This window comes from Salvelinus fontinalis, chromosome 30, assembly GCF_029448725.1.
Source record: "Salvelinus fontinalis isolate EN_2023a chromosome 30, ASM2944872v1, whole genome shotgun sequence".
Taxonomy (NCBI): domain Eukaryota; kingdom Metazoa; phylum Chordata; class Actinopteri; order Salmoniformes; family Salmonidae; genus Salvelinus; species Salvelinus fontinalis.
Window position 1 is genome coordinate 20,947,175 of NC_074694.1, and position 25,397 is coordinate 20,972,571.

At 42.2% G+C, this 25,397-nt stretch overlaps 1 protein-coding gene across 2 annotated transcripts; it reads right to left on the reverse strand.

The window, feature by feature from the left end:
- On the reverse strand, nt 1-25,352 carry lhcgr (luteinizing hormone/choriogonadotropin receptor). 2 transcript variants are annotated; one of them, XM_055889993.1, is made up of 14 exons: nt 24,919-25,352; nt 12,296-12,367; nt 12,104-12,178; nt 11,700-11,774; nt 10,605-10,688; nt 9,847-9,924; nt 9,578-9,646; nt 9,383-9,457; nt 9,228-9,275; nt 7,811-7,996; nt 5,863-5,934; nt 4,728-4,924; nt 3,751-4,208; nt 1-3,344 (listed from the first exon to the last, which is right to left on the reverse strand). In XM_055889993.1, exons 1-14 carry the CDS (start codon nt 25,095-25,097, stop codon nt 2,778-2,780), a joined length of 2,235 nt encoding a protein of 744 aa, XP_055745968.1. In that variant the 5' UTR covers nt 25,098-25,352; the 3' UTR covers nt 1-2,777. The 2 variants fall into 2 exon arrangements, with proteins under 2 accessions (XP_055745968.1, XP_055745969.1); XM_055889994.1 differs by lacking the exon at nt 9,228-9,275 and having other exon boundaries at nt 24,919-25,351.
- Between the last annotated feature and the right edge of the window lie 45 nt (nt 25,353-25,397).

Below are 25,397 nucleotides of genomic sequence, written 5' to 3' on the forward strand. Positions count from 1 at the left end.
CAGGTTTCAGTTTCAAGTTTTATTAGTCATATGTATGATATACACTGTCCAACGAAATGTATACTGGCAAGTTCCTTCTCGACAATGCAACAACAATAAGAAATAATACAATATAAGAATATAATAGACATTTTAGCACAAGTATGATACAGGAAGGCACAATTTATAGTACAATATTTACACATGTATCAGAGAAGGGAGGATTGGGGGGTGTTTGAAATGTGTAGTATTAGCAATAGTAAATAAGAGTCTGGTAGCAGCAGTTGTGAAGTGTACATGGATGTACACTGAGTGTACAAAACATTAGGAACACCTTCCTAATATTGAGCTACACCCCTTTTTGCCCTCAGAACAGCCTCAATTCGTCTGGGCATGGTCTCTACAAGATCTCGAAAGTGTTCCACAAGGATGCTGGTCCATGTTGACTCCAATGCTTCCCACACTTGTGTCAAGTTGGCTGGATGTCCTTTGGGTGGTGGATCATTCTTGATACACACAGGAAACTGTTAAGCGTGAAAAACCCAGCAGCAGTTCTTGACACACTCAAACCAGTGAGCCTGGCATCTACTACCATACCCCGTTCAAAGGAACTTAAATATTTTGTCTTGCCCATTCACCCTCTGAATGGCACACATACTGTACACAATCCATGTCTCAATTGTCTCAAGGCTTAAAAATCCTTCTTTAACCTGTCTTCTCCCCTTCATCTACACTGATTGAAGTGGATTTAACAGGTGACGTCAATAAGGGATCATAGCTTTCACCTGGTCAGTCTATGTCATGGAAAGAGCAGGTGTTCATAATGTTTTGTACAGTCAGTGTATACATATGTGTGTGTGGATGTGTGAATGATCTAACCATTCACATTTTTGAATCCTCACAAAAGTAAACATTGTCTTCTGTCCATGGACAATAGGGGATTTGACTAAGATTAGAATAATAAAGGATAGGCTCGCATTTACAACACATTTTATAAAAACACACCGTTATCTGATATTAATGGGGACCCATTTTCATATGTGCGCCGCCTTTTGACTATTGAGCACAATACTGCTATTCAAGCAAAATAGACCAAGAAAGACCTTTCTTCATCAGTGGCGATTTCAGCATGTAAATCTTGGTGGGGCAAAAAAAAAGAAAGTGGGGTGTATGCCAGCAAAGTCACTACAACACAACACTAAACAATACATTAATTGAACTATAACGGTGACAAACGGTGCCCACAAACTGTTAGGGTCTACATAAAGCTGTCCCAACAGCAGTTCCAACATATTACCACTGCAACATACGGGATCAGCGGAGCCTTGTCTGGCAGCGAAACAGTTCATTTACTGCCTTTAAAAAAAAATTGCTGATATGGCTGACTTGTTTAAACAAATGTGGTTTCTAATGACAATTGAGGTGTACAAACTATGACGTAAGGGGACAACAAGCTGATAAGAGGCAATCCGTCATTTCGATTAAGACATTAATGAGTGAGCTAGGACGGACATAGTCAATACAACTATTTGTTTAGCACTTTTGAAATGTACAGCGACAGAATTCAAAACATGGGCCGTTGTTACAGTGTTCTCCCTGTACACCAAGTCAGAACCATAGGATAAGTAAAGGGGGCATTGAAGCAGACAATGAAAGCTCTTATAATATTTGATGATTACATTTCTCTAAAACAGGTTATAGGCTACATGTGCACCACCAGGTCAGAACAGTAAAGAAAATAAAGAGCAGTAAATAGACCAAATTATTATGGTGAGACGCATGGGCTACTAACATCTTACTACACAACATACACTTAGTATTACTTTCTTAGCTACGGTATACATATCTCCCTGGCATATTACATAATTTAAGCAGCAGCATACAATACATTTTTAGACACCTTGTTGTGCTGTGCTCACTTGAACAGGAAGGTGACGCAGCGGTTCTTCATGGGGAAATTTTTTCATCAAAGTCTGGTATTCTTTGAATTTATGGCGCTTTCAAAACAACTGGGAACTGAAAAAAACAAGGTCGAATCATGATGTCATTGATCTTCAGGTCATAGCTCTAGAAAGAGGCCGAATGTACAATTCCAAGTTGGATGACCGTTCGAAACGTATTTTTCCAGTCAGAGCTCATTTATTCCCGACTTCCCAGTTGTCTTGAACTCACTGAAGTCAAGTTTTCGCTGTTCTGAATTATTTATTTTTTTGCAAAAAATGTGGGTCGCCATTGAGCCTTATGTGAAATGCAAGGCTGGTTTACACTTGGTCTAACCACTGTCTGTGGACACTAGTCTCATTCTAATGGTCTACAGACAGCCTCTGCTTGAAGATATTACATATGACTGTAAAATAAATAAATATGTATATATATATTTGAATAGTTATTCTGTTACAAAACAGGTACATAGTGTAGGATTGATTCACCAAGCAAGTCTGGGATGCCAACAGAAAATGTTGTTTTATTTAAATACAATTTGCTTGAATGACACATTTAGCCATATGAGAATTACATTGGAGTTCAAATGTTTACCGTCTCTTTGATTTACAGTAAATTGCAGACAATCCTGGATCTACTGTAAGACCCAGTTAAAGAAAAAAGTTAAAGAAAAGTCCCATCCGAACAACAACCCCCCCCCCAGTAAGACTGTAGTAACCAGTGAATTTCACTACAAAATACCATACTGTAAGGTCACTTGTTGCTACTGTTGATGATAATGAATAGAACAAAATAAAAAAGCTTAGTCTACTCTTCATCCTCTTTGATAAAATGTATTTCAGCTATAGGGTGCCATTTCAGATTGTCCCCAAATCTCCATCATCTTTCAGCTGTTGGCTCTGCAATGGCAGAGGGTCCATCCTTAGTGTTGTGCAAATCAGAGTCCCTTTGTTCTCAGAACTACTCTTCACCAAATTCTCAGAGCAATAGGCCTTCATCCTGTACATATTAGCTATATTCTCGCAGCAGCCCATGTTACTCAGTAACAGATAAACATCTTTCCTGAAAGCCTTAGTAAAGATGGCATAGAGGAAAGGGTTGGCACAGGAATTGATAGGAAAGAACAACACCAGGAGTATCTTGGAGTTGGTGACAGTGATGAGCGGAACCTTAAAGGCTGCAGATATAGCGAAGAACGAGATGGGTGCCATGCAGAGGAGGTCGGTGAAGATGAGGACAGCCATGCGCTTAGCGATCTTGGCGTCTGCACTGCGGCTGGGGAACTGGGGGTTCCGTACTGCCAGGTAGATGAGGACGTAGCAGACGCAGACCACCAGGAACGCCCCCACGTTGAAGAGGAGGAGCAGGAGGATGAAAGCCTGGGCCAGAGGAGTCTTTACGTCCATGGGAAGGCACATGCTCACCTGAAAAATATTTATTGTGTTATTTAATATACAGCAGTAATGAAAAAAAGTGTCCTAACCAATTTTCTCCTCTGGGAAAATAATGTAAAGAACACACAGAACGATGGACGGTCATTGCTTTCTTTTGCCGCGGTGTGTTATAGCAACAACGATGGACGGCCATCACTTGCTGTTGCTGCGGTGTGTTTTTTAACACAACAATGGATGGTCATTGCGTTCTGTCGCTGCAGTGTGTTATAGCAACCACCTGCTGGGTGCAGACTAGTGGTGGCTATTTGCGTGGATTCAACATGTAGAATCATTGAAAAATGGACAGAAAATGTCAGCCACTATTCTGTTTAGAAGCACTAGGAATACTCTGCCGTCCATTGTTCTGTTTTTTTTTATAGTACAGTGCATTATATACCCTGCTGTAGCTGCTGACCCCCACCAGGGGGAGCATGGCCATCCCCAGACAGATCAACCACCCTCCAGCCATGATGCCAGCAGCCTGCGCCAGGCCTAGCCTCTTCTCCAGCTGCAAGGCATGAGTTATCGTATGCCAGCGCTCCAGAGTGATAGTCGACAACGTGTAAACCGACAGCTCCCCACCGAACACAGACAGGAAGCCCGCCGCACTACAACCTGCTCCCGTCTGCCAATCGATGGCGTGCTCACTGTAGTGGCCTCGGGTGTGGAGGTCGACCGCAGCGATCATAAGGAGATAGACGCCGATGCAGAAGTCAGCGAAGGCCAGGTGACACATGAGGAAGCGTGGCACGGTGAGTTTACAGCGGCTGGTGAAGAAGATGAGGAGGACCGTCAGGTTGCCAATGATCGCCAGGATGTTGATGAACCAGATGGCGACTCTGAGAAAACTGAAACCTGGAGTTAACAAGGGAAAAACAGTCAAACTCAATCAAACTTCATTTATACAACACATTTCTCACAGAAAATACATGTAAAGGTGCGCAACAACATTAGATACCATTTTTACAATTATTATTAAGAAATAAAGATAGTAAAACAGAAAAATAACAGTGGACAAAGTAATCTCTGAATGTTTGTGCATCATGCCTTGGCCTTCTGTTCTTTCAGTAAAAGGCTGTCGCCAAAACATGTCCGTTTGTTTGACCTCTTGACTGCTTGAAATACATTAAAACGTCTAAGGACTATTACAGTGAATAAGGGTTTTCTTTTCCCAGTTTATGTCTTCTTAACCCTGCATCCAAATACTTTTGTCCGTTTGTTTGACCTTTTGACTGCTTGAAATAACATTAAAACGTCTAAAGACTATTACAGTGAATGAGGGTTTTCCTTTTCCAGTTTGTCTTTTTAACTCTGCATCCAAAGACTTTTGCTAAGGGACTAAGCTGAGTTGAGTGCAGCAATTCTTGATTCTACCTGCTATGTCTTCACACGGGTTAAAGGCGTCAGCCTCTGGTGTACACTGGAGTGTTGGTCTGGTCTGACAGTATAACCCTAGTTCTGGATACTGGAAATCCACACCTCCGTAGGACTCATCTTCGATATCTTCATTTGTTCCATGTATTTCCACCAGTAGGGATGTGTCGGATGACTCCACCATACCAGCTGGAAACCTGGTGGTACAGGAAGCGAGAGCTGTAAAGAGTAGGTCAATGGTCACTAAAGTTTTATGACTGTATAATTATATTGACATTTATTTTTCCCCCGAAAGACTAATGCTTTTAGCGTCGCGAGCCAGACAGATCTTGTGGACTTACATGAATTAGTCTGGTAATATGAGGCTACAATCCATTGGCTAGATAGAAAAACCTGTTTCCATAGTTCAAAGGTGGAGAGATGAAAGGTCATAACTGAAAGGTCATGATTGATCATGATGTGTCACTAGTATTGCAGGACTGGATGAAAAACAGCTCACTTTAGTTCAGACAAGTAGTGGCATTTCTAATCAGATAGTTTAAATGGGATCCCTGAAAAGTCATAATCAATAGATGATTAATTACTCAAATTAGGAATTAGGCAAATAAGGCACCTTCACTGAAGATGTCTCTTAGTCAAAACGGATGGATCTACAAACTTAGCAATTCCATGATGTAATGAATAATTATTTGGGGAACTCAGACTTTAGTTTTTCAAGGCCCAGTGCAGTCAAAAACGTGATTTACCATGTTTAATATATATTTCCACTCTATGAGGTTGGAATAATAATATGAAATTGTGAAAATTATGATAATGCCCTTTTAGTGTAAGAGTTGTTTTTTTGGTGGGATGGAGTTTTGGCCTTTATGGTGACATCACCATGCGGTACATTAGTTAATAAATCAATAAGAAAGAGAGTACCAAACCTCTCTGCCAATAACAGCAAATTTTCCGTTTTCCCCTCCCCACTCAAAATTCTTGCTTGAGAAATTGCAAAAATTGAAATTTTTTATTTAAAATAATCACAATAAGTCGCATAATTGTTAACCAGAAATTATTTGATATTGAGATAAAAATGGCTGCACTGAACATTTAAACTACTGAAGTAGTAAACGAAGAAGCAAAAGAAACTCACTTTTCAGACGGACTGTCATCACAATACGTAGGCCTAGATCCATTATGTTGTGCTGCATTGATTGGAGAATCCCTAGGGGAGATAAAGGTAAATTAAATCTGTGTTCAAAATCAGCTTGGAGCCATAGAGATGTATAGATGGCGCACTTGCCACAAGATAGCCAAAAATGGCAATGTTAATGCCATCACAGAAGCCATGATCAAAATGATCAAAAAGATAGGAGGTGTTCTCTCTTTTCCATCTCTATTTTTGGAGCATACTACCATGAGTGTCTGGTCTTGATTTCATTGTGAACCTCATTGATAAACTGCAACAGACTGAAACAGATATTGTTCCCATTTATGATCCTGTGTTGTTAGACCTGTGAGCATGAATGATTACAGTAAAAGAGAGAGGGGGAGTGGGAGAAAGAGCGATAGAGAGAGAGAGAGAGAGACAAAGTGTGTGTTTGTTTGTGCGCGTGCACTTGTTTTCCTACATTATCAGGACCCCAATGTCCTAACATTTCACCTTAATATCCTGAAAAGGTAGGAAAACAAGAACTGTTTTGAACAGTCAGGACTTTTTTCAGGTCCTGAATTTGTTCAAATGGTATTTTAAGGGTTTTGGGGTTAGGGGGGGTTCGGCTTAGTGAAAGGGTTTTTGGGTATAATGTTAGGGTTATTAAGTATTAGGGTTAGGTTTAGGGTTAGGGAAAATAGGATTTTTAAATAGGATTTTTAATGCTCCAAAAATGTTACACTCCAAAAAGTCCTTACATTTCATGAAAATACAGCTGTATGTGTGTGTGTGTGTGTGTGTAGAGCCAGTTACCGCATTTGGGACCCTGGGCACCGACCTCTTTCATTTCAACACAGTTTGCCATGGTGCAGAGAGAAAAATGGCAGTTTTACAATGTTATTATACAATCTTGCAGTTTTAAAGCTAATTTCCTGCTATTCTACACATTTTGCCATGAGGCCGAGGGAACATGTTGCAGTTTTAAAGCAAATTTCCTGCAATTCTACACATTTTTCTATCATATGCTATCTGTGGGCTCCCAACCTCTTGCTGCTTGTTTCCAGAGGAACTGCAACGTGGTCATGCTTTGATCTTGTACTGATATGCTTTGGGGAAACAGTCAGTCGGAGAGACATATGTTTTTGATTCTCAAGACATTATCATAAAGCTGTGGTAGAGTATCACTTATATTAGGACATGAACATTTGATTTGGTTAAAAGTAATAAGGAGAGACTGGCATGAGAGCTGCGACACACACACACACACACACACACACACACACACACACACACACACACACACACACACACACACACACACACACACACATACACACACACACACACACACACACAGGGCCAGATTACCAAACGGGCACGCATCGAACGTGCACCGGGGCCCCCAACCTAAAATGAGATACAATATATTTAGTCTCTTGTAATAGACTGTTAGCTGTCCAGAAAACACTACTTGGTTTTGGGTTCCGAGATTACATTATCTTAAACCATGCCCTAGAGACTGATTCCAGCTGCATTCTGTAAACAATTCATGGGATTCATTTGAAGGGTATTGAAGACCGTTGTCTCATTAATTCCAAACTTATACTAGGAATAGCCCACTTAATTACTAGTTATATCCCTCGAAATGAGAAAATCCCTGTCCGTCAACCCTAAAGAAAGTTTCCTCTTGGTCTAACGTCAAGACACTGGTTTCTCCTGTGGGAGACCCAGGTTCAAATCCTGCCTTTGACACTTGGCCCTGGTGTGAATCAGAAGAGGCTGGTTGGAGGAGCTATAGGAGGACGGCTCGCTGAAATGGAACAGGGTCAAACATGTGGTTTCATATGTCTGATGTGATTGATACCATTCCATTCCAGCCATTACAATGAGCCTGTCCTCCTATAGCTCCTCCCACCAGCCTCTTCTGGTGTGAATGGGGTTATGCCACCTGTGTGTGTCCCAGGTGAGTAAGGCACAGCAGTGGCTGTTGTAGGTGAGGTGTGCCTTCTGCAGGTTGCCCAGACCCCTGAAAGGGGGTAGTCTCTTTAGGCCGTAGGCTGTACGGGCAACCAGCTCCACGACAGAATTGAGGCCATGGGATGGCAAAGTCTCTATCGCCGTCGACGAGACATCTCTGGAAAACATACCGCGAAAACACAATCATAATAAAGGTTTTTATTAATTCATTTTCTCACTCGCTAATGAACTCACTCACTCACTCAGGCATTCATCAGAGCTCTAATTACAGACATGGCAAAGGGTTCAGAATGGATGGAAGCTGTCATCATCGTAACTCATTCACTCAACACAGAGGATACAAAGGTTTTTGAGGATATTACAGTACCAGTCAAAAGTTTGGACACACCTACTCATTCAAGGGTTTTTCTTTATTTTTACTATTTTATACATTGTAGAATAGCCCTTACACAGCGCTTAGTGGGACTATCATTTGTTTTTCAACAGGACAATGACCCAACACACTCCTCTTCGTCTGAGGAGGAGTAGCAAGGATCGGACCAATGCGCAGCGTGGTAAGTGTCCATAATGAGATATTTAATAACTCAACAGAACACTGAACAAAATAACAAAAGTACAAACAAACAACCGAAACAGTCCTGTATGGTGCAAACACTAACACAGGAAACAACCACCCTCAAAACACACTAGAAAACAGGCTACCTAAATATGGCTCCCAATCAGAGACAACGACTGACACCTGCCTCTGATTGAGAACCATACTAGGCCAAACACATAGAAATATAACAGAACAAAAATATAGAAAACAACATAGAATGCCCACCCCAACTCACGCCCTGACCAACTAAAATAAAGACATAAAAAAGGAACTAAGGTCAGAACGTGACATCCAGGCTGTATAAGGGCTATTTGACCAAGAGTGAGAGTAATGGTGCTGCATCAGATGACCTGGCCTCCACAATCAACCGACCTCAACCCAATTGAGATGGTTTGGGATGAGTTGGACCGCAGAGTGAAGGAAAAGCAGCCAACAAGTGCACACATATATGGGAACTCCTTCAAGACTGTTGGAAAAGCATTCCAGGTGAAGCTGGTTGAGAGAATGCCAAGAGTGTGCAAAGATGTTATCAAGGCAAAGGGTGGCTACTTTGAAGAATCTCAAATATAAAAGATAAAACATTTTTGGTTACTACATGATTCCATATGTGTTATTTCATAGTTTTGATGTACTTACTATCATTCTACAATGTAGAAAATAGTAAAAATAAAGAAAAACCCTCGATTGAGTAGGTGTGTCCAAACTTTTGACTGGTACTGTACAAATTCCAATGGAGCTAGAAGCAGAAGCGCATGCAATAGATAGATTTTCGACTTCTAAAGTGACTTACAGTGTGTGTACTGCATGCCTTTCTAGTATGTGTAGTTGATCCCTGCAGCTGTGGGAAGGTTACCATGACTTCATATAGTCTTGTGATAACCTGACTAAATAAAGGAAACATAGAATAAAGACCAAATATTGATAGTCTTAAAGCGTGTCACTTACAGTATCCTAGGGCCCACCGCTCCTTTAAAAGCTTCCCTATGGATCACTCTGAGGTTTCGGTTATTCTTTAAAACCCTGAGAACACATAAAACAAAGTACATGTAAATAGCATTGTTTATTGATACAGGTTTATTTAGCCATTTGCTATCATTGTAAAAAAATAAGTTGAAATGTTAAAAGTATGGGAAATACTACAATTTATTTATCTTGGTCCCATTAAAGGCATAGTCTTGTATTTCTCTAATGCCGTTGTTGAACAGGTTCCTGGAATAGAGAGAAAGCAATGTTAACACCATTGGCATTAAGGCCTAGATCCCAGATCCTGAGTAGGCAATAATGAGAGTTAGTGACTTTAAATGTCATTCGGTATAGCAATATCATTTTCACACTTCAGGCTTTTAGGACTATATTCTCCTTTGGATTGGAAAAAGTACGTCTAGCCATTATAATAACACAGTACTTACATTGCAGTATATTCAGTTGTCATGCCAACGAAAGCATTTACTGGTATTGATAGAAGATAGAGGTTGTCACAGATATCCCTGTAAGACACATTTTTGATTATTTATGTATTTTTTATTTATCCGTTATTTTACCAGGTAAGTTGACTGAGAACACGTTCTCATTTACAGCAACGAACTGGGGAATAGTTACAGGGGAGAGGAGGGGGGTGAATGAGCCAATCGTAAATTATTAGGTGACCGTGATGGTTTGAGGGCCAGATTGGGAATTTAGCCAGGACACCGGGGTTAACACCCCTACTCTTACGATAAGTGCCATGAGATCTTTAATGACCTCAGAGAGTCAGGAAACCCGTTTAACGTCCCATCCGAAAGATGGCACCCTACACAGGGCAGTGTCCCCAATCACTGCCCTGGGACATTGGGATATTTTTTAGACCAGAGGAAAGAGTGCCTCCTACTGGCCCTCCAACACCACTTCCAGCAGCATCTGGTCTCCCATTAAGTTGATTAAGTTGATATAATACTGTTTAGGCCTATATTTACTTTTCAACAGTGTCGACAAGTCCTTCAACGTCACTGAACCATACTTACAAGACTCTGTCTGATGAAAGTCACAGTGTTTTTAATGAATTTCGAATGTAAAAAATATTTTTAATAGAGAGTTTTCGCATCTCTACCTCTTATGGACTCCACTAGGATTTAAGGCAGCACCTCTTCTCATGTTGTTGGAGCACCCGTTTTTTTCTTCACATACTTACAAGACAAAATTTTGGTTCCAAGGTTCCAGAGAATGGATAGAAGTCATGTCAGGAAACACTGTTATCCCAGTGTTGGATATACTCCTGTTAATGCATAACAAGACTGGATTATATTACTTCATAACACAATAATAACCTATTTGCTCTACCTTACCGAGGTCTTGCTATCCCTTATGTATATTGTATCATATAGTTTCTATGTATTGTATGTACAATATACACTGAGTGTACAAAACATTAGGAAAATCTTTCTAATATTGAGTTGCTGGGGCATTGACTACAAGCTGTTAAAAGTGTTCCACAAGGATGCTGGCCCTTGTTGACTCCAATGCTTCCCACAGTTGTGTCAAGTTGGCTGGATGTCCTTTGGGTGGTGGATCATTCTTGATACACACAGGAAACTGTTAAGCGTGAAAAACCCAGCAGCAGTTCTTGACACACTCAAACTAGTGTGCCTGGCATCTACCACCATACCCCGTTCAAAGGAACTTAAATATTTTGTCTTGCCCATTCAACCTCTGAATGGCACACATACAGTACACAATCCATGTCTCAATTGTCTCAAGGCTTAAAAATCCTTCTTTAAAACCTGTCTTCTCCCCTTCATCTACACTGATTGAAGTGGATTTAACAGGTGACATCAATAAGGGATCATAGCTTTCACCTGGTTTCACCTGGTCAGTCTATGTCATGGAAAGAGCAGGTGTTCATAATGTTTTATACACACAGTATATGCACTGGGAACAATAAAGATATACTGAACTGAAATGAACTATTGTGAGGTCAAAGTGTCAACATGTACATTGTAGCAGAGTATAAGAAAGTATGTGAATGAATAAACCAGACAGGTAGCATTATCTAGAGTGGAACAAGTCCTCACTATGCAGAGATAGATAGGTTGCATCCCAAATGGCAGCATAGTCCCTTTATAGTGCGCTACTTCTGACCAGAGCCCTGGTCCTGGTCAAAAGTAGTTCACTATAAAGGGAATACAAAGTAGTGGACTATAATAGGAATAGGGTGCCATTTGAGACACAGACATAGTATAGTACGGTATGGTCTCTGGTATCTCTTAAAGTTCAGAAGGCCTCTCACAGATAACGCAGCTTAGGAAGGTTGTTGAACGTCCTTCGAGCGATGTGCACCAGGCTCCGTGTGTTCTTAATGAAGCTGCGAAACAAAAATGTATATGACGTCACATACAGCACACATCTGATATACAGAACCCGCTTGATTTCAGCCAGTCCCTTTACAATATATTCGCAACATGGTCTCAGTAGGATAAGTCAAAAGAGTGACATTTAACCATTTTAGTTATACTGTTGTCACCCAAGCTGACATATTAGTTATACGTCACTTACAATGACATATTACTAAACGTCACATACATCACTTGCAAATCTAGAACACCATCTAGAAGAAAGATCAGCCCATACAAGAAAGCAACCTAACTCTTCTTTGAGGATCCATGTTCTACCCCTGGGGGGAAACACACTCACATTTCATTGAGGTCGAGAAGATTGTTGAAGGCAAGGGTCTCTATAGTTTCCAAGGCAACACTTTGACCGATTTCTCTAAAAGACCCACCAAGCAAAAACGGGTTATTTTGAACAATTCACAATCAAAAGGGGTCTGGTCAAAAAGCAATTGAATTGATATGGATCAACCCCAGATTGATATTTGATACTCACATATGCTGGACTCTTCTCAGGCCATCAAAGGTGTGGCTGGCTATAGTGCTCATAGTCAGATGCTTCAGGACCCTGAGAAGTATGGGAACAGTCAGAATGACAATATTATATAAAATTTACTTTTAAACTATTTGACAGACCATCGAAAAGGAACCAAACTTTAATTTAATACAATAGTATGTGTTTACTTTTAGTAAGTCAAATAAGACATTTTGTTAACAGTCAAGGAAGTGTGTGTTCTTGAAATAATTCCCTGTCTGAAGTTGTGGACATACACAAAATAGTACAAATTGGTGAAGTGAAATGAAAAAATTTACTTGATTTCATAAAAATCTAAAAAATAAAAAAACAGAAAAGTGGTGCATGCATATGTATTCATCCCCTTTGCTATCACGCCCCTAAATAAGATAAGGTGCAACCAATTACCTTCAGAAGTCACATAGTTAAATAAAGTCCACCTGTGTGCAATCTAAGTGTCACATAATCTGTCACATGATCTCAGTGTATATACACCTGTTCTGAAAGGCCCCAGAGTCTGCAACACCACTAAGCAAGGGGCACTACCGAGGAAGCGGCACCATGAAGACCAAGGAGCTCTCCTTACAGGTCAGGGACAAAGTTGTGGAGAAGTCAGGGTCGGGTTATGAAAAAATATCCGAAACTTTGAACATCCCGCGGAGCACCATTAAATCAATTATTACAAAATGGAAAGAATATGGCACCGCAACAAACCTGCCAAGAGAGGGCCGCCCACCAAAACTCACAGACCAGGCAAGGAGGGCATTAATCAGAGAGCCAACAAAGAGATCAAAGATAACCCTGAAGGAGCTGCAAAGCTCCACAGTGGAGATTGGAGTATCTGTCCATAGGACCACTTTAAGCCGTACACGCCCCCAGAGCTGGGCTTTAAGGAAGAATGGCCAGAAAAAAGCCATTGCTTAAAGAAAAAAATGAGCAAACACGTTTGGTGTTCTCCAAAAGGCATGTGGGAGACTCCCCCAAAATATGGAAGAAGGTACTCTGGTCAGATGAGTCAAAATGTTGCTTTTTGGCCACCAAGGAAAATGCTATGTCTGTCGCAAACCCAACACCTCCCATCACCCGTAGAACACCATCCCCACAGTGAAGCATGGTGGTGGCAGCATCATGCTTTGAGGATGTTTTTCATCGGCAGGGACTGGGAAACTGGCCAGAATTGAAGGCATGATGGATGGCGCTAAATTCTTGAGGGAAACCTGTTTCAGTCTTCCAGAGATTTGAGACTGGGATGGAGGTTCACCTTCCAGCAGGACAATGACCCTAAGCATACTGCTAAAGCAACACTCGAGAGGTTTAAGTCAAATCCCAGACCTCAATCCAATTGAGAATATGTGGTATGACTTAAAGAGTGATGTACACCAGCGGAACCCATCCAACTTGAAGGGGCTTGAGCAGTTTTGCCAAAAATCCTAGTGGCTAGACGTGCCAAGCTTATAGAGACATACCCCAAGAGACTTTCATCTGTAATTACTGCAAAAGGTGGCTCTACAAAATATTGACTTTGGGGGGGTAAATAGTTATGCACGCTAAAGTTTTCAGTTTTTTTGTCTTATTTCTTGTTTGTTTCACATTCAAAAATATTTAGCATCTTCAAAGTGGTAGGCATGTTGTGAAAATCAAATGATACAAACCCCCCACAAAACAATTTTTCTTTGCAACTCTGCCTAGAAGGCCAGCAACCCGGAGTCGGAAATCCACTGTATAGTCAGCCACACTGCAGGAGTCCTGCCGAGGCTGGATTAGCTCCCGGGCAGCTTCTCTCCAGGAAAACGGGGCGTAAAAAACCTTCACCTCTCCCATGAACCCCTCCAGACTAACACATATGGCCGGCTGCTGTTCCCATACAGCAGTAGCCCAGGTGAGAGTCCTCCCGGACATCAGCGTGATGAGATCGGCTCGCTCCAAGATAGCCTAGGGGAAGGAGGAGGGCTGAAGCTCGAAAATGAGGGTACACTGAGCTAGAAACGCCCAACATATGGTCGACTCTCCATTGAAGCGTTCCGGGGGTGGGGGGGTAAACGGGGCTCCCGAGAAGGTGGAGTGGCCGATGAGACGGTGCTGCTAGCAGCTGGGTTACTGAGGGGCTGTGGTAGGCTGCCTCCCATAACAACCCGCAGGATCGCTCCAGCAAACTGCTCAATGCCCGGTTATGTCGTTCAGCCAACATTTGGACCCCCTCCATAAGGCCACGAAGCAGTTCCTTGTGCCCCCCGATGGTGGCTCCTTGAGAGGAGATGGCATCGCGCAGCTGGCCCGGGTCTGCTGGGTCAGTCATGGCAAGTTCGTACTAACAGAATAAGGTAAGACCCAGATGCAGACTGTGTCGAAGTAACAATGTTTATTACAGCAACAGGGGCAAAGGTACAGGACGGCAGGCAGACTCAGGTCAGGCAGCGGTCGGATAATCCAGAGACGGGGCAAAGGTACAAGACAGCAGGCAGGCTCAGGGTCAGGGTCAGGCGGGCAGGCTCAGGACAGAAAAGTGTCAAAACCAGGAGGAAAAGAAAAGAGAGACGGTGGAAAAGCAAGAACTGATACAAAAACGCTGGTTGACTTGACAGACATGACAAACTGGCAACAGACAAACAGAGAACACCGGTATAAATGCACAGGGGATAATGGGGAAAATGGGCGACAACTGGAGGGGGGTGGAGACAATCACAAAGACAGGTGAAACAGATCAGGGTGTGACATAGAGATTATTTTCAAAGTAACAGGTCTTTCATTTTCAAATAAACAGCTTGATATAAGAAAATGTTTCACAGATAATGTTACACTTTCAATAACTACATAAATACACTATTCAATGGTTTATGATACATCTCCAATAACTCCAAAGTTTTATATTAAAAAAGCTAATTATATAAAAAATCAGATTTATTTTAAGGTCTTTGTCCATAAATTCTAATCTATAGTCAAACTGACATTAGTATGAACAGTGTAAAATCTAATGCAATATGGGACTGCTAATCATCTAGTCGAACAGAAGTATGCATTTCATGACAGGAGATATTGAGTCTGCACTGCAGATGTTTCTCAAATGGGATATTTGGCTTTTTTTTTTATCGTGAATAATGATGAATGAGAAAGTGAGAACAAATATCATACCCCCCATGACATGCTAATCTCTCACCATTACAATAACAGGAGAGGTTATATTTATTGCATGGGTATGATTTTTGTGCGTCTGTAACTTTCTTACGCATCATTATTCATGATTCTTTCAGGACTATCCATAATCATGGTAACATCCACATTAATGTAGGAGCGTATAGACACATATTGTATTCTTATTTACAATAAATGTGACTTTAAAATGACACAATACCTTATTTACCATTGGGCACAAAATAATCTGAAACACAACCAAAACAAACAGCAAATGCATCCAACAAGTTTGTAGAGTCACAAGCTAGATGTAAGTGCTAGGAATATGGGACCAAATACTAAACTTTGACTTCTTTAATACACATAAAAATGAATTTTTTGCTCCCCTAAAATGGGGGGACTACGTACAAAAAGTGCTGTGATTTTTAAACAGTTCAGTTGGTATGGATGAAAATACAGTCTGCACTTTAATCTCATAGTCATTGTATCATTTCAAATCCAAATGGCTGGAGTACAGAGCCAGAACAACAACACGTTTGTGAATGTCCCAATACTTTTGGAGCGCACTGTACATAAAGCAGCACACTGTTAACTTTGAACTCCATCATGTACTGTATAACAGTAATGGCCAAAAGTATTTTTCTGTTTTTTCAATAGACAATACTGACACAATTATTGAACAATGCTATTTTGTAACAGACAACTGTAACAGACTTGATGAATCACTCAGACCCATCGCTCTCCACTAATGCAGGGAACAAGGGCTTGTTTTTATTTGTGTGTCAGAGTGTTTGGACAATCTCTTGATTTACAAAAGCCACATTGACAGGCCTCCTCATTGAGCCGAGCCCCTACAGATGTCCAAACACCAGCTAATGTAACCACCAGCAAATGTAACCTCATACGAGGCCCATCGTGACATTAGAATAAGAAATGGAAGACAGAGTCACTCAAATGGAATGGCCGATTAGTTCGCTTTAATGTAACTCTGTGGTTTGGAAGATATAAACAGACGGCCCCCGTTTTGTAGGCCCGCGGATCAATTTCCCAAAATTGTTGTTTATATTATTTTTTTCAGAACTCAGTTGGGGTCTCAACAGTTGGTTAGAATTTGAGCAAGTGATGTCAGGGACATGAAGACCAAATTAATTTCATATGTGATCACAAGTGTTTCACATGTGAAGTTAATGTGATAACATGTAAAAAAAAAAAAAAAACACCATGTGATAACATGAAACTACACATGTGAAAACATTTGACATCATGTGAAATAAATGTGACAACATGGGGATGCAAAATTTCAACATGAGATACCAGGAAACTACATATATGACAACATTTGAACGTTTCTCACATGCAAAAATGCAATTCCACATGTGAGAGTTATATTTTCACATCTGAATGTTTCTTACATGTGGAACTGCAAATGTGATTTCACATGTTTTGTTTTTCACATGTGAACTTGCAATTCCACATGTGAAGTGAAAACATGTTAACATGTGATCTCTAAATGTAATACATGTGAACATCTGACCTCACATGTGTCTCTTTTGTTTTCACATGATTTCACATTGTGAAATTGCAAATTTCAAGTTTTTTTTTGCAAGGGAAATAATTAAATGGTATGTTTTTTGTTGTTGTTGATAAATGGTAAATGGTATGGCGGTTTTTAACTGTTCAGCTAAAATAGTATAAAAAGCTTTAATCAATGACGACATGATAACTTAGTACTGACTTTTCAGTATGACCATAGTGGGATTTGAACTCACAACCTCTGGAGTTAGGGGTACACTTACATTTCTGCTGCTCCAAAAAGTCTGTAGCATTCTCAGAAGTCCACTACAGATTCATTACCTGTAATACATCTCTGCACTTAGCAAAAGAGTGCCATCTACGCTGCTATTTTAGTTATCAGTTAAGGAGATTGTCCGATACTTTTGTATACTTTTTGGCCAGTAGTTCTGAAAGCAGCACTCGAGCCAAAAGTGATCCCCGACAATTGCGTACTACGTCACATATGTCCAGATATGTGCACCATGTCATTGCTCTCTCTCTCACTCTGCTGTGTGTATATCTTGGTAGCTGTCACTCAAATGACGAGGGGCTGAAGCTCATTGATTGAACTCTAATTGCTAGGAGGCTGGCTCACGAGGGTGAAAATTTAGGGAAAATGATGCATCACAGCTTTCAGAAAAACAGTCACTTTCAAACTAGGGATTTTGTGGCTAATTGAGGTAACACGGTAATTCTGCTTATAGATTATGCATGTACGAACTACACATTGACACATCCAGCCCAAAGCGGGAGGTTAAAAAAAGACTTACTAGTCGCCAAAGTTCCGGAGCATGTCTTTTTTCTGGCTATTCTTGCATCGTTAATTTCATTTACTTATTTCAGCAATTTGAGGGTTTTCTGTATAGTTGTCTAATGTTGGTGGGGCACATTTTCCTGCTTTAATGTTACTCCTGAATAACTATGATAATTTTTTTGTGTGTGTATTATACAAAGTTGAGATTTACTTTGATGTCCAAAGTGTAGGAATACAGGTGAAATCATTCACTGACACAGCCATGGTGGCATAGCAGGAAGATGTGAACCAAGAGGTTGTGAGTTCAAATTGCAGGTGAGGCCATGTTGAAAAATAAAGACTATATAAGAAAAGATAGTTGAAGTCTGTCAAATATGTAAGTTGAAAACACTGTGACTGTTTTTTGAAGTACCGGTGACATCCTAACAAGTAATTTCTGTTTGCAGTGCTTGTGACATCTCGTGAAAAATATTCACATGTTAAAAGAACTCCACTGGACTTTATGCAAACTGGAAACCACATATCCTGAGGCTGCATTTATTGTAGCTGGGGATTTTAACAAAGCAAATTTGAGAAAAACAATACAGAAGTTCTACCAATATATCGACTGTAGTACTTGCGCTGCCAAAACACTCGACCACTGTTACTCCAACTTCAGGGATGCCTATAAGACCCTCCCCCGCTCTCTTTTTGACAAAACTGACCACGACTTAATTTTGCTCCTCCCTTTCTATAGGCAGAAACTCAAACATGAAGTACCCGTGCTAAGGACTATTCAACGCTGGTCTGACCAATCGGAACCCACGCTTCAAGATTGTTTTGATCAGACGGACTTGGATATGTTCCGGGTAGCTTCCGAGAAAAACATTGACAAATACACTCGGATTCAGTGACTGAGTTTATCAGGAAGTGTATAGGAGATGTTGTACCTATTGTAACTATTAAAACCTACACTAACCAGAAACCGTGGATAGATGGCAGAATTCGCGCAAAACTGAAAGCGCACATCACCGCACATCACCGCACTTAACCATGGCAAGGTGACTGGGAATATGGCAGAATACAAACAGTGTATTTATTCCCTTCGCAAAGCAATCAAACAGGCAAAACGTCAGTATAGAGACAAAGTGGAGTCGCAATTCAATGGCTCAGACACTAGAAGCTTGTGGCAGGGTCTACAGACGGACTACAAAAGGAAAACCAGCCATGACGCGGACACTGACGTCTCGCTCCAGACAAGCTAAACACCTTCTTTGCCCGCTTTGAGGATAACACAGTGCCACCGACGCGGCCCGCTACCAAGGACTGTGGGCTCTCCTTCACCGTGGCCGATGTGAGTAAGACATTTAAGCGTGTTAACTCTCGCAAGGCTGCCTGTCCAGACGGCATCACTAGCCGCGTCCTCAGAGCATGCGCAGACCAGCTGGCTGGTGTGTTTACGGACATATTCAATCTCTCCCTATCCCAGTCTGCTCTCCCCACATGCTTCAAGATGGCCGCCATTGTTCCTGTACCCAAGAAGACAAAGGTAACTGAACTAGACCAACTTTAATTTGCTTACCATCCCAATAGATCCACAGACGATGCAATCGCCATCCCACTGCACACTGCCCTATCCCATCTGGACAAGAGGAATACATATGTAAGAATGCTGTTCATAGACTATAGCTCAGCATTAAACACCATAGTACCCTCCAAGTTCATCATTAAGCCCGAGGCCTTGGGACTGAACCCCACCCTGTGCAACTGGGTCCTGGACTACCGAACGGGCCGCCCCCAGGTGGTGAAGGTTTGAAACATCAACTCCACTTCGCTGATCCTCAACACTGGGGCTCCACAAAGGTGTGTGCTCAGTCCCCTCCTGTACTCCCTGTTCACCCATGACTGCGTGGCCAAGCACGCCTCCAACTCAATCCTCAAGTTTGCAGATGACACAACAGTAGTAGGCTTGATTACCAACAATGACCAGACAGCCTACAGGGAGGAGGTGAGGGCTCTGGGAGTGTGATGCCAGGAAAATAACCTCTCACTCAATGTCAACAAAACAAAGGAGATGATCATGGACTTCAGGAAACAGCAGAGGGAGCACCCCCCGATCCACATCGATGGGACCGCAGTGGAGAAGGTGGAAAGCTTCAAGTTCCTTGGTGTACACAACACTGAAAAACTGAAATTGTCCACTCACACAGACAGTGTGGTGAAGAAGGCACAACAGCGCCTTTTCAACCTCAGGAGGATGAAGAAATTTGGCTTGGCACTTAAAACCCTCAAACTTTTATAGATTCACAATCGAGAGGATCCTGTCTGTCACTTAGAGATCCTTTTTATGTCTCTATTTGGTTTGGTCAGGGTGTGATTTGGGGTGGGTATTCTATGTTCTTCAGTTCTATTATTTGTATTTCTATGTTTTGGCCGGGTAGGGTTCTCAATCAGGGACAGCTGTCTATCGTTGTCTCTGATTGAGAACCATGCTTAGGTAGCCCTTATTCCCACCTGTCTTTGTGGGAGGTTAACTTTGTTTGTGGCACATAGCCCTTTAGCTTCACGGTTGTTTTGGATTGTCTATTGTTTTTGCCGGCATCATAATAAATAAAGGAATATGAACGCTGACCACGCTGCACCTTGGTCTCCTCCTTACGACGGCCGTGACAGAACCTCCTACCAAGAAAGGACCAACCAGCGTGGTAAGGGGGATTCATGGACTTGCGAGGAAATTCTGGACGGTAAAGGACTCTGGAGGCAGGCTGGGGAATATCGTCATCCCAAGGAGGAGCTGGAGGCAGCAAAGGCGGAACGGCGTTGTTACGAGGGAACACGGCTAGCAAGGAAGCCCAAGGGGCACACGAGGAGATTGGCTGAGTCAGGTTGGAGACCTGAGCCAACTCCTCGTGCTTACCGTGGCGAGCGTTGTACTGGTCAGGCATCGTGTTATGGGGTGGGGCGCACGGTGTCTCCAGTGCGCGTTCACAGCCCGGTGCGATACATCCCAGCTCCCCGCATCTGCCGGGCTAGGGTGAGCATCCAGCCAGGACGGATTGTGCCAGCCTTGCTCTCCACACCTCCAGTGCGCCTCCTCGGCCCAGTATATCCTGCGCCGGCTCTGTGCACTGTGTCTCCGGTACTTCTTCACAGCCCAGTGCATCCTGTGCCAGCGCCCTGCGTTTGCAGGGGGAAGATAACCACCCAGGCAGGACGGGTTGTGCAGGCTCTAAGCTCGAGACCTCCAGTGCGCCTCCACGCCCCAGTGTATCCGGTGCCTCTGCCAAGGACAAGGCCTCCTGTATGTCTCCCCAGCCTGGTGAGCCCTGTGGCAGCTCCACGTACCAGACTGCCCGTACGTCTCCTCACACCAGTGATGATCCATGGCAAGTAGCCTCCAGTGATGATCCATGGCACGAAGCCTCCAGTGATGATCCATGGCAAGAAGCCTCCAGTGATGATCCATGGCACGAAGCTTCCAGTGATGATCCATGGCAAGAAGCCTCCAGTGATGATCCATGGCACGAAGCCTCCAGTGATGATCCATGGCAAGAAGCCTCCTGGAGGAGTCATGGCACGAAGCCTCCAGCGACGGCCTCCAGTCCGGAGCCTCCAGCGACGGTCTCCAGTCCGGAGCCTCCAGCGACGTTCTCCAGTCCGGAGCCTCCAGCGACGTTCTCCTGTCCGGAGCCTCCAACGACGGTCTCCAGTCCGGAGCCTCCAGCGACGGTCTCCAGTCCGGAGCCTCCAGCGACGGTCCCCAGTCCGGAGCCTCCAGCGACGGTGCCCAGTCCGGGGCCCGCAACGAGGGTGCCCAGTCCGGGGCCCGCTACGAGGGTGCCCAGTCCGGGGTCGGCGACGAGGGTCCCCACACCAGAGGTGCCATCAAAGTGGGGTGAGCCAGTGGTGGAGTGGGGTCTGCGTCCCGCACCTGAGCCACCACCGCGGATAGATGCCCACCCAAAACCTCCCCTATAGGTTCAGGTTTTGCGGGCGGAGTCTGCACCTTTGGGGGGGGGGTACTGTCCGCCCTGACCTTAGAGATCCTTTTTATGTCTCTATTTGGTTTGGTCAGGGTGTGATTTGGGGTGGGTATTCTATGTTCTTTAGTTCTATTATTTGTATTTCTATGTTTTGCCCGGGTAGCGTTCTCAATCAGGGACAGCTGTCTATCGTTGTCTCTGATTGAGAACCATACTTAGGTATCCCTTATTCCCACCTGTCTTTTTGGGAGGTTAACTTTGTTTGTGGCACATAGCCCTTTAGCTTCACGGTTGTTTTGGATTGTCTATTGTTTTTGTCGGCGTCATAATAAATAAAGGAATATGTACGCTGACCACGCTGCATCTTGGTCTCCTCCTTACGACGGCCGTGACACTGTCGGGCTGTATCATCGCTTGGTACAGCAACTGCACCGCCCGCAAACGCAGGGCTCTCCAGAGGGTGGTGCGGTCTGCCCAACGCATCACTGGGGGCAAACTACCTGCCCCCCAGGACACCTATAGCACCCGATGTCACAGGAAGGTCAAAAAGATCATCAAGGACAACAACCACCCGAGCCACTGCCTGTTCACCCCGCTATCATCCAGAAGGCGAGGTCAGTACAGGTGCGTCAAAGCTGGGACCGAGAGACTGAAAAACAGCTTCTATCTCAAGGCCATCAGACTGTTAAATAGCCATCACTAGTACATAGAGGCTGCTGCCTATATACATAGACTTTAATAAACTGAACACTAGGCACTTTAATAATGTCTACAAATCTTGCATTACACATCTCATATGTATATACTGTATCCTATACTATTCTGCTGTATCTTATTCTATGCCACTCTGACATTGCTAGTCCATATATTTTTATATTCTTAATTACATTCCTTTACTAGATTTGCGTGTATTGGGTATATGTTGTGTAATTGTTGGAGCTAGAAGCACAATCATTTCGCTACACCCACAATAACATCTGCTAAACACGTGTTTGTGACCAATAAAATTTGATTAGGATTTGGGAACAAAAAACATAGTTTTCTCCTGAATCAACACTAGAAATGTTAGATTGAAACATCAACAACAGATAACTGATACCATGCCAATCCATTAGGTATTTTGTGGCTTTAGCCTCTTAAAGGTACAACATGGTCATTTGCGAAGACTGCCTGAACATGATTCAGTTAACATTTTCATACTGGTGTTAAATGAATGATGTAAGTGTTAAATTAAAACACATTAGATCAAAAGAACACCAGTGTTGGCGTTAATAACCAGTGTTAAACCAAAACCACGCCCATCATTATCATATTTCCCAGAAGGCTATACTGAAATTGTTTGTTTCAATATCTATTTTTTTGCATGTACATTGATTAATATTATGCTACTCAAATATAAATTACATACATTTTTATAAACTAATCCAATCTGTGACTTATTGCACCCGTTACTGAAATGGTTGTTCCAGTTTAGATGTCTTAGGTAGTCTCATGTCTTGGGTTTCCAAACCTGCAGTCGTTCTGAATGCAGGCTGCAGGGGAATAAAAATTCTAAATGTTGGATATCCCCACTCTGGCTGGATTCCAATAAGAATTACACATCACTTTGCAAGCCAGCATAATGTGACTTGCAGGCCTGAAAAACATGAGTTTCAGGTCACTGTATTAGGGTAAAACTTAAAGGTAAAAAATAAGGCCTTACTAAATATTTGTTATTGTGTTGAATAATTACATTTGAATGTTAACATATTAGCTTAGTATCTCACTTGGTGAAGGCCATAGGACTGAACATTTATGAACACAACAACTATGTCACTGTCCCTAACAAATACAGTCATAACTTTACAATTCACTCGACAGGCAAGGCCCTCTAGGAAATATGCAAAAAAGGCTTTACACTAACTAGATGTTACATTTAACACTGTCAGTGTTGATTTAACACTGGAGAATTTGCTGTGTAAAAATGACCTCAGCAAATTATCTAGGAGAAGACTTATAGGGGTTTTATAATGCCAAAACCCCAAAACCCCCTGCCAAAACGTGGCTTACAGACAGACAGCTTTAAAGCCTTATTTTCGACTTCTCTATAGGGTGTTGTTGTGTCCTCTGAAACATTTGTAAATCCATTAACTGGTTATTTATTTCAAGAATAATCTGGATCACAATTTTGCAACATGTAGCAATCCTAAACTAAACTTCAGAAAAGTGAGCTATACCTTTAATGGAAACTTGACTGCAGGAGATGGCCTCTATACTCTGCCAAGAGAGATTTGCTTTGAACTCATTTACAACTTTGGAACTCTCTCCACACACACAGACACACGCACAGGCTAGTATGTTTCAAATTGAGTAGAATTCAATAGAACACCTGCATTTAGTCATATCCAAATAAAGTAATAAAAAATCCACAACGTTGGCCACATAGTGTTTTAGAGCCTAGGGATTTGAGGATGAAACAGCAGAACATAACTTCTCTTAGTCAGCCTCTCAGGACTGGAGGAAGGTATCCGGACCATTATATCAATTCAGTAGCTAGAGCTTCTTGGGTATAAAGCAACAACAAAAAATATGTTGCTGGGATTTTTCAAATGCATAGAGAGCACGTTTTCGTAGATTTAGAAGGCTTAGGAACATCCTGTGCATCCACAGCGTACCCAATGGAAACGTTTAAAGTATATATATATATATATATATATATATATATATATATATATATATATATATATATATATATTTAACTAGGCAAGTAAGTTAAGAAAAAAATGTTATTTACGATGACGGCATAGGAACAATGGGTTAACTGCGTTGTTCAGGGGGAAAACGACAGATTTGTACTTTGTCAACTCGGTGACTCGATCTAGCAACTTTCCGGTTACTGGCCCAACGCGCTAAACACTAGGCTACCTGCCGCCCCGTAGACATATGTTATATGTAATGGATAGATTTTCTGAAAGTAACACCAATAGTAGTCTATCAAGGCAAATAATAATAGAATTGAGCATTTGTGCTTTTTAAAACACCACCATACATGCCTAATCTTTCATTAAAAAAAACAGTTAACTAATTTAACATTGTATTTGCATGCATGCTCTCTGGTTCCAATTGATTTGACCCGTGTGTAAATGCGCACCAATATTATGTAAATTCTTGTTACCATGTCCATCCACAAAATATGAATCAGCTCAGATGTAATATAAATCACTTACAGTCTTGGACCCCTTTCGCTCATTGGAACGGACTTCTCCGTGAGGTTGTTACATCTAATTGTGTTGGAGGAACACCGGCAGATCCCCGGACACACAAAGCTCGAAGCGTACCGGCAGCCAAAGCCAAAGAAGAGCAAAACAGACGGGTAGAACAGGAACAACAGCGATATCGACATCATTGAATTATCCTACTTTTCAAATTGAAGCAATAAATCCCAAGGACCACATACAGTAGGAGCAGCAAAGATGATGATGACAACCATTTACGTCCTTCTGTTGGAACAGACTTGGTGGATTGATGCAGCGTACGTTTGAATGGAGGAAGAAACAAGCATTGCTCTATCCATCGAAAGGATAGCCTGTGAAATAAATTCCAAATAGTGCCTTGAGCGCATTGTGCAGACGCGAGCGCACCAGATGCTCCCCAGTCCCGCCTACCCCTTAATCTCTCCGCGTCACGTATGAACTGTCAGTATTAT

Coding starts and splice junctions, on each gene's coding strand:
- lhcgr (XM_055889993.1), bottom strand. CDS start 25,097: ATGATGTCGATATCGCTGTTGTTCCTGTTCTACCCGTCTGTTTTGCTC. Junction 10,689..11,699: donor CTTCCTAAGCTGCGTTATCT/GTGAGAGGCCTT, acceptor ATGCATTAACAG/GAGTATATCCAACACTGGGA. Junction 4,925..5,862: donor GATGACAGTCCGTCTGAAAA/GTGAGTTTCTTT, acceptor CTGTACCACCAG/GTTTCCAGCTGGTATGGTGG.